Raw genomic sequence first — 19,417 nt, 5'->3', positions numbered from 1 at the left:
TACTTGACCAATTTTTTTTTGCATTACGAAATTAAAAATATTTAGCTAAAAAAAGTTGCACATAAACAAATAAAATAACTTACTCTCTTTGTCCCTAAATATAGTTTGCGTTTGACTTTTTACAGTTTCCAAGATGTGTCTTTAAAAAATCAATATCTGTATTTTCATACGCGTAAAAATTATAAAAATTTGATACTAATAAAATATACAATGTGACGAATCTAAAAAGATCACACATGAACATATAATTTTTTATAAATTAACGAGAATTTATGGTCAAAGTTTTCAAAGTTTGACCCAAATAAGTCAGATGAGAACTATATTTAGGGACGAAGAGAGTATTTATTTTTCTGAAAAGTATGTGAGCTTATTAAACCAAATTAAAACTTGCTCCATATTATAATTGTATATTGAACTTAAATAACACATTTATTTTCTCTGAATTTATTTTGTCTAAACTAAACTAAAACTAAACTTTTTTTATGTTCTTTTGAGTTGTTTTGCTCTGCTCTGTTTTGCAATGTATTGGGAAGCTCTGATCTACTTTGCTGAAATCAGCTCAGCTTACCCTGCCCTTTAACTCAAAAGAATCGGGCTAATTCTAAAACACAAGTACTAATGCAGAAATTAATTAATGATACGAAAATAATAAAAAGACTGAAATACCCTTTTCCAACGTGAAAAAAATTGATTCGCCATTTCACCAGGTTTTTAGTTTTTACATTTTTTTTATCTTGCAATTCATTTTACTCGCCAATTTTTTCAGTCACCATTTTTTTTTAAATTCATTTCGTTTCACCATTTCTCTTAAAATTCTTCAATCTGAGCCCTAGACACGAAGAAGTCGTTCACCGCTCATAAACCATCCGGTCTTATGTTTTTTTTTGTTTAATTTTCTTTTGTTGAATTGTTGTAATTATTCATTTTAAGTACCCCGGCTATGTTTTTCGGGGGGTACTATTTACCCCCGGAAATCTTATCCGGGGGTATTAAAGACCCCCGGAAATCTTATTCAGGGGGTACTGGAGAACCCCAGAATCTTAGCTGGGAGGTATTGGAGACCCTCGGAAATCGTATACGGGGGGGGTGCTAGATACCTTCGAAAATCTTAGCTGTATAAGATGGAAATTTTATTTTATTTGTTTGTTCATCTATTACAATACATAATTTTCATACCTAAAAAAAATGTCGTAGTGCACTTCATTATTGTCTATGAATTTGTATAGTATTGAATATTAAATATGATTCAAGATTGAATACGTTAGAATATGGCTGTAAATTAAACAGCAAGGATGATTATATAGCTAGGAGTGTACCGGATTTAATTTTAATCATTTTTAAAAAGTGTAAAGGATTAAGTTAAAACAAGGACAAAATTGGAATATAATTTATTTTTTTTAAAAATAACTTATTTTACATTTAGGTAAAACTGTCCCTACGTTTAATATTCCCCTTTTAAAATAAATGGATTTTTCACCATATACCACCGAGTTAAAGCTTAATTCATCATATACCATAGAAAACTTTCCGTTAACTCTGTTAGTCATTAACATTAATTGTGCCACATGGCAGCTTATAATTGGTTCTTATTAATATTCTTTATTTAATTAACCAACTTTAGAGAAATTATTTTAAAAATTAAAAAAAAAAAAAATCACCACCACCTTAGCCACGGTCGCCACCAGCCTAGCCCTGACCCTACCCCCAGCTGGCCGGCAATCGTCCCCCTCCCCGCCGGTGAAATTCCCGACCCCAGCCACCTCTCCCTCCCGAATTCCCAGCCACCACCTGCAAATTCCCCTCTACCTCCCGAATTCCCCTCTCCCTCCCGAAATCTCCAGCCACCACCTTCGTACGGCAGCCTAAATCCACTCCCACACGTCGCCGCCGCCCAACTTGTCGAAAACCACCACCCTGAAACCCTAAAACACCAAAATCAAAACCCTAGATTTTGATTTTGGGGTTTCGACATACGTGGTGGTTTAGTTGGGGTGGAAATGGCACCGAGAGGGGCGAAATCGATTCGTCGGCGCAGGGGGAAGGTGGTTTGGGCGCACTGAGACCAAAGCCGGGCTCGACAAAATAGAAAGTTGCATGGTACGTCGTCCACGGGATTTGGGACCAGACCAGACAAGTGCGTGGCGAGCCCATGCAAAAGGTCATATTTCGAGAAAAAGTATCTCTTGTTTTTCATTTCCATTTAATTTTCAAATTCATCTAGGCCAAAGGCAGACCTACGTCAAGATAACTCTTCTTTGAAACACTTTGGGAAGTAAATATTCTCGCATTTATTGCTACTGCACTATTCATTCTAGTTCCGCATGAAACGTATGCTTGCATATTCGTCCATAGGTCAAATCGGATATGTAATTATTGGAATAATTGTTGGAGATGATTCAATCAATCTTTCTTGGGTGAAAGGGAGGATATCTCAATCGGGAGATGAATGCATTTATTTAATTCAAAACAACTTACTTTCTAGATGATCCTTATAGAAAAAGTGATTCTAACAATCTTTCTAGTTACTTCGTTCTCAGTTGATTCTATCTCGAATCTTCGCTAAACCCTTTCCGTACTTCTCAATTTTTCTTAATAAATGATTCGCGACAAAAGGATTTTTTTTAGTGAACGTGTCACAGCTAATTACTCCTATTGCGAACGTACTCCCCAGGCGGGATACTTAACGCGTTAGCGGGAGAAAATCTGGGGCAAACCCCCGACTTTTAACCTTAAGTAATTTAAGGTCCCGTTGAGTTCTTATACTTTCATGTCTATACCTCGATTAATCAAATTACTACTTACTACAGCGATGAGCCTAAAAAAGAAAAGACAAATGAAATTAAGTTAAGAATTCATTAAGATAAAGGTTATTTACACAGAGGTATGGAAAAAATTGCAGAAAACCGAAAGAAAAATTCCTAGCAAGCAGAAAGGTACACATGGCCTATAGATCAAAGAAGCGGGATCGGAACCTAGCACAAGCGCTAGTGCTGAGAGCAACATCCTCTAGTGTTGTTTGGAATTCTCATTCATATTCTAGCCAAAAATTCTGTTATTTCAACTACATCAAATGATCTTTCAAATTGGTCAAGACTCCATTCAGGATATTTTATTCTATTAAAGCGTCGGATTTCTAAATTCTCATAGGGACCTCCTGGAATTGCTTCTAGAGCTTGTTGAATAATTTTTACGGATTCGGCCATTTCACCGATTCGTATTAAATAACGAGCTAATGAATCTCCTTCGGGCGCTGACTGGTGGTTAGCGGAGGGTTTTTTGAGGGAGATGGGCTGTTTCGCGACTGGTGGTTCGATTGTTCTCGTAGGATTTCACTGGTGGTTCAAGAGAAAGGGAGTACGGCGACCTGACGGGGGTTTTCTCGTCGAATTTCAGGTCAGTGTAGGGGATGTGGTCGGATTCCGCCCGGCGCGAGGGTTATGGTCGAGTTTTGCGACGACCGGTGGTGGCTGGCCGGAGGGACGTGGGTGGCTGGTTTTTTTTTTATTTTTAATTTTTTTATAATTAAGTATATAATTATTTTAATATTAAATAATTTAAAAGGGAACCAATTATATGTTGCCACGTGGCCTTATCAACCTTAATGACTAACGGTGTTAACGTCCGTTAGTCATTAATGGCATGTTGTGACAATTTTGTTCAATTGAATGGTATATGATGAATTAGAAAGTTTTCTATGATATATAAGTTTTAACTCAGTGGTATATGGTGAAAAATCACAATAATTGAAAATAAAGTAAACACTGAGCAAGGGCTATAGACCTATACTCCTGAGCAAGCAGCCTATAGTTCAGTGGAGCTAAGCTTCAGTTCTCGTGGTAGTGACCCGGGATTGAGGCTCATATCCCCCCTTCCCTGTGGGTAATAGTGTAATACCCTCTTGATATTCCTGTGATAGGAAATTAAGGTGGGACCCACCCCTTACCCCTAAAAAAAAAAAAAAACAAAAAAAAAAACCTACACTCCTATAGTGTACATACTTATACATTTTTATAGTGAAACCAACCAAGCGTGATTAAGGGGTTGATATCCTCCTCGTATTTGAGATCTATTGTACTATTGGATGCCTGAAATTCACAACACCACCTCTTGATCGATTTCAATCTTCTTCCTCAATTTCAATTTAGGTTTTCCTAAAACTTCAAATTAACTCAAATCAAGTTTCGAAACTCTGTAAATCTTCAAGCTTTTGGAAAATTCAACAATGGCGGATGGAGTTTGGGGTCGACAGGGACCTTTGTATACGTCTTCTGGCATGCTTAAACGCCCTCGCAACGATTACGGTAACTCCCTCTCTCCTCAAAATTTTCTTTAGCTATATGAATTTGAATTTGGCGATTGTTTATAATCTAGGGTTTATCCTGTTTATTGTAATTATTGGTTGATTTATCTAATTTTGGTTGATTCATCTAAATATGGTTGATTGATTTGTTGCGATTGCAAATCACACTGTAAGGCTGTTTTCGCGGTAGGAATTGACATTTGATTTGGGAAAAGAACACTATCATCGTTAAGCAATGAGCTCTTTGTGAAATTGTGATTTGTTCATTGCGTAAAAAGTTATAAATTGACTGTAATTGTTGTCTTGCGTTTCGGTTTCTTCGTCGTGCTTGATTATGATGTTTGTTTCATGTTAAATTACAAGCCTGTTCTTAAACAAAGAAGCATTTGATGCTAAAGAAGAGAAATTTATTTCCCCAGTGGCAGGAGCTTTGTAGGAGTATAACAAACTTGATATTCCACTCATGGTTTTCGTTGTTATTATTTTTTTGAACTTGAAATGAATTCGCCTAATTAAAGTTGCATTTTTGGGTGTGGTCTTTTCTACAAGAGTCTGGATGACAATAACTTCTTGTGAATTGTGACTTTCTGTAGCTATTTTAGTGGGGTGGGGATGGGAGTGAGTGGAAGGCGGGTGTGTGTTAGAAAGATCGGAGAGAAGAAAAGAGAAAAATACGTAGTACATGGGTTGTAAATAGGGATGAGAAATGATACACTGCCTCTGACTATCTTTATCTTTGTGTTGGAAGTTTGTTGACAAGTCAGCATTAGGGAATGGCTTTACGCATTAACGTTGAAGTAAATGGATTTGAAGCAAATGGATTTGCATGAGAATGAGGTATTTGATTGTAAGGGATGGAAGAGGAAGATTTTTATGGATGACTATACGGAATAATCACTTTTGGTTCATGTAGCCAACCCCACTTATGGGATTAAGGCTTTGATTGATTAATTGACGTTGAAGTATGTTTTATAGTTGGATAAAGATTAATGTGTGTATGGTATGATCTGTGGGAAAATTTTCCAAAGCATCATTTTGATTCAATATCCATGCATAGGATCTGAACAAAAAGGAGGCTTATTCTGGTATGGTTATCGATGGGAAAATCCTGTACTGGAACTCTTTAGGTTAACTGAGTGGGCACCCAAGGTCATTTTAATCAAAATGCAATATGGAACAATGTTAGCTGCTGTTGATTGCTAGATTTTGGATCACATAGCTCTGTTTTACCTTGTTAAAGAACAAACCACAGAATTCATTTAGTGCATCATAGTAGGCAAAAGAGTGATTAGTATAAAGCTTATTCAAAGTATTGAGATAGCAACTAGTTGACTTTCAGTTAGTTGAATGAGGGGCTAATAGGGGCTTAGTACAAAGGTTATGTGATAAACTAGTGGGAGGTCAATAACAGTAAATCCACTTTTTGGAAAATTTATTTTTGAGCTTTGCACTTTGACGTGTAGCTTGGGAAATTAAAATCTTTAGTTAAGGTTGATGATTTTCTATTATGCTCATGAAAGATTGGGTAGGCCAACTAGAATGCCACATAGTCTTTTGCAGGTGAAATAAGCTGAATTTCTAGACCCCTACCCATGGATGGAAGCTTTAAAGTATTCATGGCATATGAAAGAAAATTTATCCACTTTTGCAGGTGAAATAAGCTGAATTCTTAGACCCCTACCCAAATTTTATATCCGTTTTCACTTTTCAAGTTCAACTTTGTCAGTCCTTTGAATTTCGGTTAGTAGCAACTTTAGTTTTGATAGAATTCTCTTAGAAAGAACGTTATGATTCAGATATGACTATGATCATCATAACTTTTTGTGTTGGAGGAGGACATTACTATATGCAAGACTAATCAAAGAGCTATTTGATTTTGTAATGGTTATTTTTAGACTGAGAAATGGATTATTGGATTGAGGTTTAGAGGGTCTTTATTTTCATAACTTCTACTGGTTGTGGGTTTGTTGTGGACAATTAATGGATGGAGCAAGCTGTGCTTCCCCCTCTTAATTGGTGTTTAATGTAGGGCTAACTTATGCTTGACATGTGTAAATGTTCTCCTGTCTCGAAACAGTTTAATTTAAGCCAAATTTGATAATAAGCCATCTTTGATATTATTTTGGACTTTCGGAGTGAATCAGAAGGTTTCTTCTGATAATTATGTGATTGGTTCTTACACCCTTAACTGAGATACAGAGATAGTGATATTGAGGTTGCCAACTTATACTCTGGTTCTGGGTTTAGACTAGAGAGTAAATTTTTTTCACAAGGGCCTTTTGTGGATGATGAGTGCTGGTATGAGTTTCTAGAGTTTGATGTCAAGTTTTTCATAAGGTTTCCTATCTCCAGCTCTATTATATGAAAGATCATATGTCAAAATAGATATGTTTATTATGGAGACTTGGAGAGTTTTGCGTTAAGAATAAAAATAAGTCCAACAACCTATATACTAGTACATTATTTCCTGTAGTCCTATTTATAATATTAAATATGGTATTCTAAAGACTTGTGAATAGAATCAGCATATGTTTTGTATTTCTGTTTTCTTATTGTTTTGCTTGATGTGTTGCGTTATAGATTCTCTTGCTCCGTGTATTGATACATATGAATGCTCATAAATATGAAAAAGAATGAGGACGAGTAAAGTAGGCCTACCCTCTTATGGAGTTTGTGACTTAAAATTTTAAACTTATTACATAAATATTTATAGCATTTTAGTTACTGTAAACTGTTGAAGGGTAAGATTAAATCTACTGGGGTTGTATGAATTTAGCTGGTTGGTAACTGTGTTATTTCATAGCATGAGTATTTTTTGCTCTGTTAGATATAGTTTATTGCAAAGTGTCATTTGGCTTCTGATTTAATAAGTTCATTCATTAGTATTAAAAACCAATTTTGGAAAACGAAAACTTGAATGCAAGCTATGAAGGTGATGGTTACATGGTTGATATGCCAGAGCATTACATAAAGTTCTCTTAATTTATTAGAATAATTCTTCCTTGGGTCTTTGTTTTTTGGGTTGGTCAATGGTGTCTATGAAGCTGTTGGTAACTTGGCTGATATTGTAGGGATTTTTTTTTTTTTTTTTGGTTGTGAGTGAGAATTAAGTTTGCATAATACTTGGAGTTGATATAGCTTTATTTTTGTTTTCCTGTCTCAAGAAGGCTATAAATTTTGAGATTGATGAGCGTTTCAATTAGCTACTTCCTCTGTTGTTAAATACTTGCTCTATTTCTCAATGCGCGGAGTTTTAGGAAAAATTAGAGAAAGTAATAAAATATGGAGGTAGTGGGGTTGATGGACGAATAAAAAATTGTAAAAAACAAAAGTAATTGAGAAAATTGAAGGAGAGAGAGTATGAAATTAATAAAATATAATTTATGTTGAGTCCACTAGTTAAGAGAAATAAATTAAATACTGTAATAGCTTTCCAAATAAGAAAATGGAGCAAGTATTTAAAATCGTCCGCAAATAGAAAGTGGAGCAAGTATCTATAAACAGAGGGAGTTTTTACATTTGTATTAATTTATACATTCTCCAATTAATTTTTTTTCCTTATATCATATTCAGAATGTCCCCAACTAAACTCATCTTTACCTGTTAAGGTATTAAAGCTTTATTTATTCTCTGAAGCTGTAAATGTTTTTAGTAAGGGGACATGTACTACCTCCTTTCTTTTATGTTCTACTCATATACAATAGATACGCAATTTAAGAAATTGTTGAAGAATGTGAGTGGGTGTAAGATAAAGGTACAGAGATAATGTAAAAATGTGGGTTTGTGGTAATAAAAGTTGAATAAGTTAAGAGAGAGTATGGAAAGGTATAATTATTATGGGCTTGAAGGGGTAAGATAGGTAATGGGGTAAGCCATAAATAGAGTAATGCAAAGTGAGTAGATTATAACAAACGTCCTAAAATAGAAAGTGAGTAGAACAATAAGAATGGAGGGGTATATAAGTATATAACTTTGATGAAAAATGAGAGAAATGTGTACAGAAAAGAGTAAAGTAATAAGTCACACAGAGGCCCACTAGATGGTGTTTTTTTTTTTTTTTTTTTTTTGAGGAGGTATTAGATTGCAAGTTTATAGGACTTGGTCCTATGTTTACTAGTTGCAAAAAGTTGTTAGCTAAGCTATACCTGTCTAGCACTTCCTTAGTCTTATTAGGTCTTTTCAAGTTACATACAAGATGCAATACTTCTATAATGCCTATAAGTATCCACCACCCCCCTAACTATAATTAAAAATGCGCCACTATCCACTAACTATCACAAATTCAATTAAGAACTCCAAAACAATGAGTTAATTGCATTGCAAGGCTTGAATTCCCATTTTTTCTTCTCTAATATGGTAAATGGCTTTTCAGCTAGCACATCCTAAATGGAATGCTAGTTTCAGTAGCTTTTTAAGGATGGCTGCAAGTTTTTTATATTCAGAATTTGGGTCATTGCATAAAGATATCTAACATCTGATGTCACCAAACATATGTTTTAAACTGTGCTTCCACAAACAATACAAATAGCCAAATGGAACTTTCAACAGTCATGGGTTAATCAAGATTAATTGCTTATAATCAGTATATTATTGTAAGAACGTAATAATTTTAATCTTATGAGTGTATATTTATGACAATCTAGTGATGAAGATATTTTAATTTACTGACATTATATTGGTCAAAGTTGACTCATATCTACCCTACTCTTATTTTGAAGAAGTGGCCATCTTTCTGCCAATAGGCTTGTACCTTTTAGGGTTAAATTATGAAATGGACACATACAAGGATGAAACTCATTTCTGCTACCCATGGTTAGGGCTATTGAGTTAATCTCCTTGATTCTGTTGAACTAAAATTTTAATCATGATCCCACAGAGCTGCCTCCTTCACGGATAACACCTGCACTTGATATGCGTGACTATTTAATACGAGACGATGAACGAGGAGGACCCAGGGTTGCAAAGGACTCGCAAACACTAGGGTCAGCATATGACCGTTATCTCCAAAGAACGGTAGTCTCTTTGATCCTATTGAGACACTTTATCGTTTTCTGTTTGGCCTATCCATCTAATTGCTGAAGTGCACACTACTTTTTTTTTTTTTTTTTTTTTCATTTTCCCTTCTTCTCTACCGAAGGAAGTCCCATCCTACAATGCTGGAGAAGCTAGTACATTTCCAGGAGCTTCATTGGGAAGGGGTATTTCAGTGGGAGAACCTTCTCTATTGGGCCGCCCTGGATCTATGGCCCCAGATGCAGCATCAAATGGACGAGATGTTGGATTTGGGGGTCAGCTGCGAGTTGATACGTTGGCCAGACCTGTACGCGAAACTGTACCTCTTCCTTCCGACGCTTCAAACACTCTATATGTTGAGGGACTTCCTCCGAATAGCAGTAAAAGAGAAGTAGCTCGTATCCTTTTTTCATCACGTATTTGACGACATATAGTTATACTGCATTATGACTGAATCAATAATTTTATTTGATAAGTTTCTTAACTAGTCTAGATATATTTCGCCCCTTTGTGGGGTATAAAGAAGTACGATTAGTGACCAAGGAGTCCAAGCATGTAAGTGAGCAATCGATTTCATCTCCTTGTTTCTTCATACACTGGTTGCTACTTTTTTTTATTTTTTATTATTTTTTTTAATTTTTTATTTGACCTCAATAACCTTGATTGTTGTTTCACTTATAACGAAAAGAAAATTGTGCTGTCTTTTGTACCTTGCTTTTCATTTCTTTCCTTTATTTTTATATAAAAATAGGAATATTTACAAAAAAACTTTCAGCAATTTGACTAATTCATTGACTAGAAATGCCAGAGTCATGAGCATCAAAGTATTGGTGTATTGATTATTAAATGTTAAAGGGAAATGAGATGTGATATTTTTGGGTGTGAAAAATTTACTTATTGATTTGGCTTTATAACTTTATGTTTGTATTCTGCACTTAGGAATCTCAAAATTGACCTGGTTTGAAAAACCCTAACCCAATCTGAGTCTAAGCCGTCAAAACAGACTTGAATCTTGATGTCCCATGAAAGGTTTATAAAAAATTGCATTTCAGAACATAAATTAAGCTGAATTGTCTGAACCCAACCTAGTTTGCAGAAACAGCACAAAGGTGCAATTAACCCTAGAACCTGAAAAGCTGATATTACCTGAATTAAGCTACTTAAGTGAATATCTTGGAAGTCTGCTGAAAGTTATTGCCAAAAACCAACCTTAAACCTGATAAGTATGACCCAAACTCTACATGTATTCTTTGTATATATTTCTGGTAATGTAATTATTGCTAGATCTGATTATGTTTGCATTTCTGTTGCCAATATACAATTTAATTATGCTTATTGTTATGCAGCGCGGGGGAGATCCTCTCATCCTCTGTTTTGTGGATTTTGTTGATGCAGCCTGTGCTGCTACAGCTTTAAGCGCCTTGCAAGGTAATTTGGTTATTTAGTCCCTGCTAGCCATGCTAGGCCACTACACTAGCTTTCCTCGTGTGTTGAAGTAGTTTAGCCAGCTTATGAACAGTGGGGACAATGTGACAATTAGGACAAAAGAAATTATTTTGTGGCTTGTCTTCAAGCATTGCATTTATAATGACTCGTTATAATAACTAGTCCGTATTGACAGGTTACAAGATGGATGAAGATGATCGAGATTCTGCTTATCTACGCATACAGTTCTCTCGGCACCCTGGTCCTCGATCCGGTGCTGGATCTCGTGGGAGGCATTAGTGAATGAGATGGGGCAAGTGCGCTTTTTATTAATCATGCTCCAATTTGGTGGTTTATTTTGCCCTATTGTATCATGGTTCTATGCCTGCCTTAAAGGTTATAGAACATGCTGGAAGAGATGCGGAAAAGAAGATAAATATCGGCATCTGGATTGAAGTGGCGTAGATCTGTTAGCCTTTACTTTAATTTCTGGCATCCGCTGTGTGATGTGTAGTTTACAGCAGCTTTTTGTTTAAACCTGAGTGTTTTTTTATCTTAGTTATATTACCGTAAATTAATAGCTATAAATCCAACGAATGCATTAGCTCAGCTATTTCCTAATTGAGCGTATTATTAAGGGTACTATTTCAAGGCTAGCTACTTGGTCGGAGATAGCTAATTCTTATGCTCCAAACATGGTTTTCAAAAGATGCAAAATTTGATGATACGCTATGATCTGCTTTGCTTACATAAGTTTGTGAGTTCCAAAATTGCTTTATTAATAAATTGATTTTGGCACACCTATTAATCTATTATTGATTTTAGCATCGAATACAAGACCGGTGTTTTGCAAAACAGAAGTGACCATCGGTACACATTGGAAAAATGGACTAACTGGGCTGTATTGAAGAGAACTAGAACAGTCCGAGCCTAAAAAATAACTTGTAACTAGCAATAAAACTGATGATGGGGAATCGCTCAAAAGGAACCCAAATTTCAGCTTCAGTTACATACTTTACATTCCTAGAGAAGCAAACTATGTTTCTGGCTACTTGGCTAAGTTAGCCATGGATATGGAGGAGGGGGAGAAGCACCATGACACTACTCCCTGGTGTGCTAGGGTTGTGTACGCGGAAGATGTCAAGAACAGCTACCCTTGATCGTGTTGTTTGTAATCCCTGTTGCGCCCGAGACTTTGGGGGATGATGGCAGAAGAAATGTTGGTTGCCTTTTGTTTGATGTACTCTGCTCGTAGAGCTCCCTTTTAAGTAATTTATAAGTTTGCTCTTAGGTTGGAAATATTACTAAATTATAATCTATGTACACTATATAGAGCTGTGTATACAAAGCAGTGAATGATTAGTTTCGTTTTTCCTTCATTTTCAATGGCATTTCCTCTGTAAATTTTGTTCTAACAACTTTTTATTTGTGGGGTGAAAAGGAATATAAGAATTAAGAAGGTAATAAACCTTTAATTAGGTATATTTAAAAGAACATGGGAGATAAAAAAAACATTATATACATTTATAAGAATGCGGGCATACTATGTTCTTTAAGTTTGATTATTATGTTATTTGAGTTTAAACTATATGTTCTTTACATTATACAATATATTCTTTAGTGTATGTACATAAAAAAAAAAAAAATGGTTAAATTCAACCAAATGTATTATCATTTTTTTTTTTTTGTAAAGACTATATACTTGGGCCCTATTCTATTCACCTTATTTTCACTTATTTCAGGGTTAATAAGTTCAGATAAGCTTAGATTAGATAAGTTCAGGAAAAATAAGTTCAGATAAGTTGTGATAAGGGTTAATCAGGGCTACCCAAGTTTAATTTATAACTAAAATAAGTTCTAAGAAGAGATAATAAGTTCAGATAAGTAAAAATCAGGTGAATAGAACACACCCTTGACCATACTTAGCCCAGCTCGAACCGACCAGATTTTGGGCAGATTTTTTCGGTCCGCATTCAGGTCAGGCCCGGTCCAATCCTGGTTTTTTTTTGGATTGTGTTTGATGTATATTTAGTTGTTTTTTCCCGCACGACCCGGGCATTTTGGGTGGGGTTGGGCACAAAAATTTCGGCCCGTATCTTGACTCGACCCAGCCCGGCTCGAGAAGTGGGCTAATGTTTTGCTCTTGGCCTGCCCAATGATCACCTCTAAGACTTTATGTTCTTTGTAATGCCATGTTCTTTGTCAAATACAAACATGTTCTTTTGTTAAACATAGGTTTTTTTTTCAAACACATTCAACCACCTGAGTAAATATGAAAAAGAACATGTTCTTTTTGTAAAGACTTTATGTTTTTTGTAATGTCGTGTTCTTTGTCAAATATAAACATGTTCTTTTGTCAAACACAGATATGTTCTTTATCAAACACTATTATGTTCTTTTTCAAATACTAGTATGTTCTTTTGTTCGCCCATGTTCATTAAAATATGTCTAATGTTCTTTCCGGGTGCACCATACTATTTTTATGGCATAAGATATAATCTAAAAGCCTGAATGTACATTGGAATTCTGTAGTTACTAATGACCAATAACATATGACTTGTTTAATATATCTATTCCGCTAAACAAAAAAATTATGATTTAACGGTTGTACATGTTATAAATACAAATTGAAATCTAAATCCCTTAGCAGACTTTGTTTAAAAAAAAAAAAGTAAATAAAGTTTCTAGCTTTTGTGCTAGTTGTAAGTCGATTATTGTATCATTGAACTACACATACTATGAATTCTAAGAAACTTTAATTTAACTTTTGAATGTGAAATTAACATCAAGTAGCATAAAAGACAGTTAATTTCTTCATGCATACCTTTTTAAATTGTTGGTAGGAACTTGTAAGTGCTTGAAAGAGTGAACACAAATGGTAAAAAATTCTTCAAAGAGCACTTAATGATGACAATTGCCTTCTATGTGAAAAGTCAATTTGAGATGCATTTACTTCAATTCTCTTCATTCATTGTCATTATCTACTAGCTAGTACTATACCAAAAAATTGATCAACTTTATTCCTACCAGTATCAAATATGTTTATGATGAACTTGGAAACTAGATTCTTTGTGCCATGTGAACTTATTGTATACCCTTAGCTTAATTTGTATGTAGTATAAGAACTTTCCTAATAAAGTTTTCTCTATCGCAAATTAATTTAACTCGTAAAGTTAAATTATTTTTGTGCTAAATTATTTTCAAAACGGATAAACATCATACTTTGAATGTTATTAATTCAGGACATAGGAGGAATTATGTTGTAGGTTAAACAATAAAAAAACACTATTAATTATAATAATTTATAACAAACATATTATTACATGATGCTTGAGTTGCATAAGTTGGAAACTGAATACAACCCTAGGAATACAAGAAATTAATTCACTCCCTAACTTGATTTATTATGACAATACAGTCTTGGTTTTTCTCCTTCTTTCCCTTAAACTACTTGCGTGCCGTTTTTCTGAACTTGTATTAATAAAATAGCTGCCATTTACCTGCAAATTAAATCATATAATTCAATTACTTGTTATTATCTCATTTCATATCTCTTAAATACATAAATATCAAAAACACAAGATAATGAAGATTATTAATGTGTATTATGATGTAAATACGCAATATGTTATGATACGGATATATTATCGTCTAGGGATGAAATTAAAAACGTGTTTTTTATTTTTTATTTTTTCATAAGATCGATACATTTATGCATGTTGCAATGCAAATATTAAGGTTTAGTAATGTTACACCAATCCTAATAATATTAGGTAGCGTTACCTTGTCAACAATTTTAAACAAGAGTCAACTCAAGCTAATAGTGGTAAGGAGGTGGGGGAGAAGTGTAGGCATAAGGAGGAGAAGGTGAATGGTAGCCAGGCTTAGGGTGGGGATGGGGGTGAGGGTACGGGTGATGGTGTGACTTCGGTGGAGATGAGTAAATTGGGTGGTGGTGGTGGTGCGGTGGGTGTTTGTGAAACGGGGGAGATTTGTAGATAGGGTGAGGTGGGTAGTAGTAGCGTGGAGGGGACTTGTACACCGGACTTGGGGGTGGATACGTGTAAACTGGTGGAAACTTGTATATTGGAGGAGACTTATACACAGGGGTTGGAGGTGGGTATTTATGAACCGGTGGAAACTTGTATACTGGAGGGGATTTGTAGACAGGAGTTGGTGGGTAGTATGTAGGAGGAGACTTGTAAACTGGTGGAGACTTGTATACTGGAGGAGATTTGTAGACAGGAGTTGGTGGGTAGTATGTAGGAGGAGACTTGTAAACTGGGGTTGGAGGTGGATTGTACTTAGGAGGTGATTTGTATACCGGAGTTGGTGGTGACTTGTAGGTTGGAGGGGGATAATACGTAGGAGGAGACTTGTACACTGGAGAAGGTGGTGGAGACTTGTATATTGGGGTCGGAGGGGGGTAGTAAGTAGGAGGAGACTTGTACACCGGGGTTGGAGGGGGATAATATGTAGGAGGAGACTTGTACACGGGGGTTGGTGGTGGAGACTTGTACACGGGAGATGGTGGTGAATAATAGTAAGGTGGTGACTTGTAACCCGGAGAAGGTTTTGGCCATGGATAATGTTCCTTAGGCTTTTTATGGTGTGGGGGCTTATCATAATGATGATAAGGAGGGAAATGTTTTTTAGGCTTATCATGGTGTGGATGTGGGTAGTGTTCCTTAGGCATCTCATGATGAGCCGGTGGCGGCGAGGCATATTGGTAGGGTGGTGGTGGTGGTGAGGCATACTTGTAATCAGCCGAGATCAACAATGGCATGGTAAGGGCTACGAAAGCCACTACTAGAGTGGCCATGAGAGGGGCTATTCCTCCTAACTTTCTCATGCTTATTTCACTAAAATGTGAAGGATTTGGTTATGCTTTAACCCTAAGCACACTAGCCTTTATATAGCTACAAATTTTACCTTGTCACTTTCTACGTACTAAATACAAATCTTGTATAATACTTGTATCATAAAATTAACCTCAGTAAAAAATTAATTATGTTAATAGTAATATGGTATGAAACATATTAATTGAGTTAAGACTTTGGGGGTATAACATTCTTTATGTATTACTATAATTAGCACTTGCTTGGGTTGAGGCTGCAAGCTCTGCAAAAGGTATCAATTATTTGGTGTAGCCTTCCTCTTCTATGATATTTTTATTTAATTAATTCGCCCAGTTTTCTGGATTTTTGTTGACTTAGGTTATCGCAGGAATATTTTATAAGCTCTCTTCATACCATGCATTGATGCATATGAAGTGATAATCTATAAAATTAATAAACACTCTGAAAATATAATAAATACAAATTACCTACTACCCTTTAATAAGTGGGCCCCTATATACAATAAAATGACTTATGTGATCGGCAAATTTTTAATACTAAATTATGTAACATTTCTTTCAATCGTTCAATTACAAGGGTTTTATTTTTTAATTTATTTTTATTTTTTAATTTATTTTTATTCATTTATCTATTATTTAAAGAAATACAGAAAATAACAAAGGCTAACAACAAATTATGTAGTACACTACAAAAAGTCCCAGAAAATACTAGTGAGCAAACTATATTTGATCCAAGTTGAAGTACTTGAAACTTTATTCAAGCAAACTTTATAACTAAAATTGAAACTTTGTATAATTGTATGGATGTGTTGTTAGTCTTGTTACCAGCTTAATTAAAATAACCAGCATAACATTTTAAAGCAAACTAGTATGTGTCCCGGGCGATGCCCTGAATTACTAGTTTGTACTTTTTTTTTTTTTGAAAACACTAATTCTTTAATTTGATTATTACGTTCAACTGTTTGTATAGTTAGTGTGTGATTCGGGCGTTGCCAACTGTTTGTATAGCTAGTGTGTGATGTGGGCGTTGCCTCGGATGTTACGGTTTTGTTGTTTTTTTTTTTTTTTTTTTTTTTATTTTTTTATCTCATATATATTTATTTTCTGATCTTGTGAAGAATAAATAAATTAAATAGCCTCTAATTTAAAAAGGAATATATTATGTTAATTAGCTGAATTTAAAACACTAATAAAAGTAGGTTGAGATGGTAATTGTATAATCTTTATTTGTTGGAGGTTGTAGGTTCAAATGTAGATCAAACTATAATTTATTTAGTTTGTTAAATGAAGTTGCAAGTTTACGTGTCGTATGTACTTTGAATAGTGACGTGGTATTTGTGATATGGTGTCATATAGTTTAGGGAAATACTCATTGGTACAACCGTGGTTTTGACTTTTCCTATTGATACACTCCTAAATTTTTGCCTTCACATGGTTTGGTCTTTTTCCCAACCGTGACTAACACCGTTAAAAAGTATTTCATTAAGTTAAAATAATTAAGGAAAAGACTATAATACCCCTTTTGACATCTAATGTCTTGATTTGCGTGTCGAAAATTATTCGGTTAAAGTTTTAGGAGTCATGTTAGACCCTAAGAAACCAAATCACTAGTAGAAAAATTGAAAAATACATCGCTCATTGGCCACCGGTTTTTAAAAACCGGTGGCTTAATTAAGTGGCGGGATGAGGCAAAGAACAATGGCCACCGGTTCAACCAAACCCATGGCAAAAATTGGAAAGGCCACCGGTTTTAAACCGGTGGCAATAACTAATTATTTTTTTTTTAAAAAAAAAAACCCGACATTTTCTTCCTCCCTTTATAACCCTCCTTTTCCTAAACCCTAGCCCATCACGTTCTCACTCCTCCCTCAATCTCTCCTCTTATTCTCTCTCCTCCTCACATTCTCTCTGATCTCACGCACTCCTTCTTCCTCGATCTCTTCTCTCGTCTTCCCTCTTCTCTCGTCTTCCTCTCTCCTCTTCCTCTGTTATCTCTCGTCTTTTCCTCTCTTCTCTCGTCTTCCTCTCTCCCTCAACCCCATCACGATCATCACCTCCTCACTCCTCTTACCCTCTTTCGAGCACCACCGCCGCCGCCACTATTCAACGCCGCCAAAGGTTTTCAGGTCAAATTCGACCTAGAAAACTCTAGATCTAGAGTTTTCTTGGTCGATTTTGACCTTTATAACCCAAATTCAAGCAAGATTTGGGGTGTGTTGGTGGGATTTGAGGTAAGTTCTGTTTTTTTTCTTACTCTTATTTTATTTTTGAGATTTTTGGTGGAATTTGGTGGTTTGTGGTGGTTTTTGGTGGTGGCTTTTTATGGTGTTGGTCGGTTTCTGGTGGTTTTTGGTGGTTTTTGGTGTCGGATGGTAGATCTAGGTTAGTTGGATGGTTTAAGGTGGGTGTTTTGTTAATTAAACGAATTTTCTGTGTTTAATCAAAACATGCATGCGGATTTCTGGGTTTTTTCGGGTTTTCTGGGTTGTTTTTTGAGGTTTTTTGTGTTTTCTGTTTTTTATTGTTTTTTTTTGTCAAGTAATTTTTTCGGGTTGTTTTTTGTGTTTTCTGTTTTTTCGAATTCTCTTGTTTTTTTTTTTTTTTTTTTTTTTTTTTGTCAAGTAATTTTTTTTTGTTTAATTGATGCAGGTTAATTGATTTAGATCTAAATATTTCGAAGAATCAAGATGAGAATATAAGTTGAAGAATCAAGATGTTGTATTTTTTTGTATTATATTTTAATTTTTGACTCAATTTGGTTGGACTGTTTTTTGGTTTTGTTTTTTCAATTTTTGGTTGTTGATTTTCTGTAATTTAATTTATTCATTATTTGTCATTTTTATGTTGTAATTTTTTTTTTGATTATATATATGTTGTAATTTTTTCGATTATAATGAATGAAATTGGTCGATTATTTTTAAATTCGATGTTAAATTTTTTTTTTTGAGTTCAATTATATTTAAAGTGAAAAAAAAAATAATATACCTATAATTGCCACCGGTTAACCGGTGGCAAATGTCTGCCAAACCAAAAAATACAAAAAACCGCCAAATATAATTGCCACCGGTTAACCGGTGGCAATTATTTATTTTGCCACCGGTTTTGAACCGGTGGCCTTTTGTTCTAGGATTTGCCACCCCCACCTGGCCACCGGTTCAAAACCGGTGGCATATGGTGGTTTTGAACCGGTGGCCAACTAGTATTTTCGCCTAGTGAATTAACCAAGAAATTAGCAAAAAAATAACGCAAATGTCTCATATGCGTGTCAAAAATATCTCGATTTGCGTGTCGTTACTTTTTTGTGATAATTATTGTTCGGTTAAGGTTTTAGGGGTCATTTTGACCCTTTATGGGTCTAAATCGAACTCGAAATTGTCAAAAAATGAACGAAAATGTCTCGTTTTGCGTGTCATGACAAAAAAAATAAGAAATATTATGACATGCAAAATGAGAGATTTTCGTTAATTTTTTGACAATTTTGAGTTCGATTTAGATTCATAAAGGGTCAAAATGACCCCTAAAACCTTAACCGAACAATTACTATCACAAAAATGTAACGACACGCAAACCGAGTCATTTTTACACACATATGAGACATTTGCGTTATTTTTTTTTTTACTAATTTGAGGTTAATTTGGATCATTATGGACTAACATGACTCCCAAAACTTTACCCGAACAATTTTCGACACGCAAATCGAAACATTAAATGTTTAAAAGGGGTATTATAATCTTTTCCTTAATTAGTTTAACTTAGTGAAATAGTTTTTAACGGTGTTAGTCACGGTTGGAAAAAAAACCAAACCACAAGTGTACCGATGG

The 19,417-nt window shown here is 35.0% G+C and overlaps 1 protein-coding gene across 1 annotated transcript; it reads left to right on the top strand.

The window, feature by feature from the left end:
* Positions 1-4,027: 4,027 nt before the first annotated feature.
* Positions 4,028-11,432, top strand: LOC145585204 (RNA-binding protein 2-like). The gene is made up of 6 exons (XM_081641931.1): positions 4,028-4,301; positions 9,177-9,313; positions 9,438-9,711; positions 9,807-9,868; positions 10,660-10,741; positions 10,935-11,432. The coding sequence occupies exons 1-6, from the start codon at positions 4,223-4,225 to the stop codon at positions 11,036-11,038; spliced, it is 738 nt and encodes a 245-aa protein (XP_081498057.1). The 5' UTR covers positions 4,028-4,222; the 3' UTR covers positions 11,039-11,432.
* The last annotated feature ends 7,985 nt before the right edge of the window (positions 11,433-19,417 follow it).

The sequence above is a fragment of the Chenopodium album genome, chromosome 16 (genome assembly GCF_948465745.1).
Source record: "Chenopodium album chromosome 16, dcCheAlbu1.1, whole genome shotgun sequence".
NCBI lineage: Eukaryota > Viridiplantae > Streptophyta > Magnoliopsida > Caryophyllales > Amaranthaceae > Chenopodium > Chenopodium album.
This window is presented reverse-complemented; position numbering and strand designations above follow the sequence as displayed.

What these genes read in the sequence shown, in the direction of transcription:
- LOC145585204 (XM_081641931.1), top strand. Translation starts at nt 4,223, where the DNA reads ATGGCGGATGGAGTTTGGGGTCGACAGGGACCTTTGTATACGTCTTCT. An exon ending in ACGCCCTCGCAACGATTACG is followed by an intron (nt 4,302 to 9,176) that starts GTAACTCCCTCT and finishes ATGATCCCACAG; the next exon opens with AGCTGCCTCCTTCACGGATA. An exon ending in CAGTAAAAGAGAAGTAGCTC is followed by an intron (nt 9,712 to 9,806) that starts GTATCCTTTTTT and finishes TAACTAGTCTAG; the next exon opens with ATATATTTCGCCCCTTTGTG.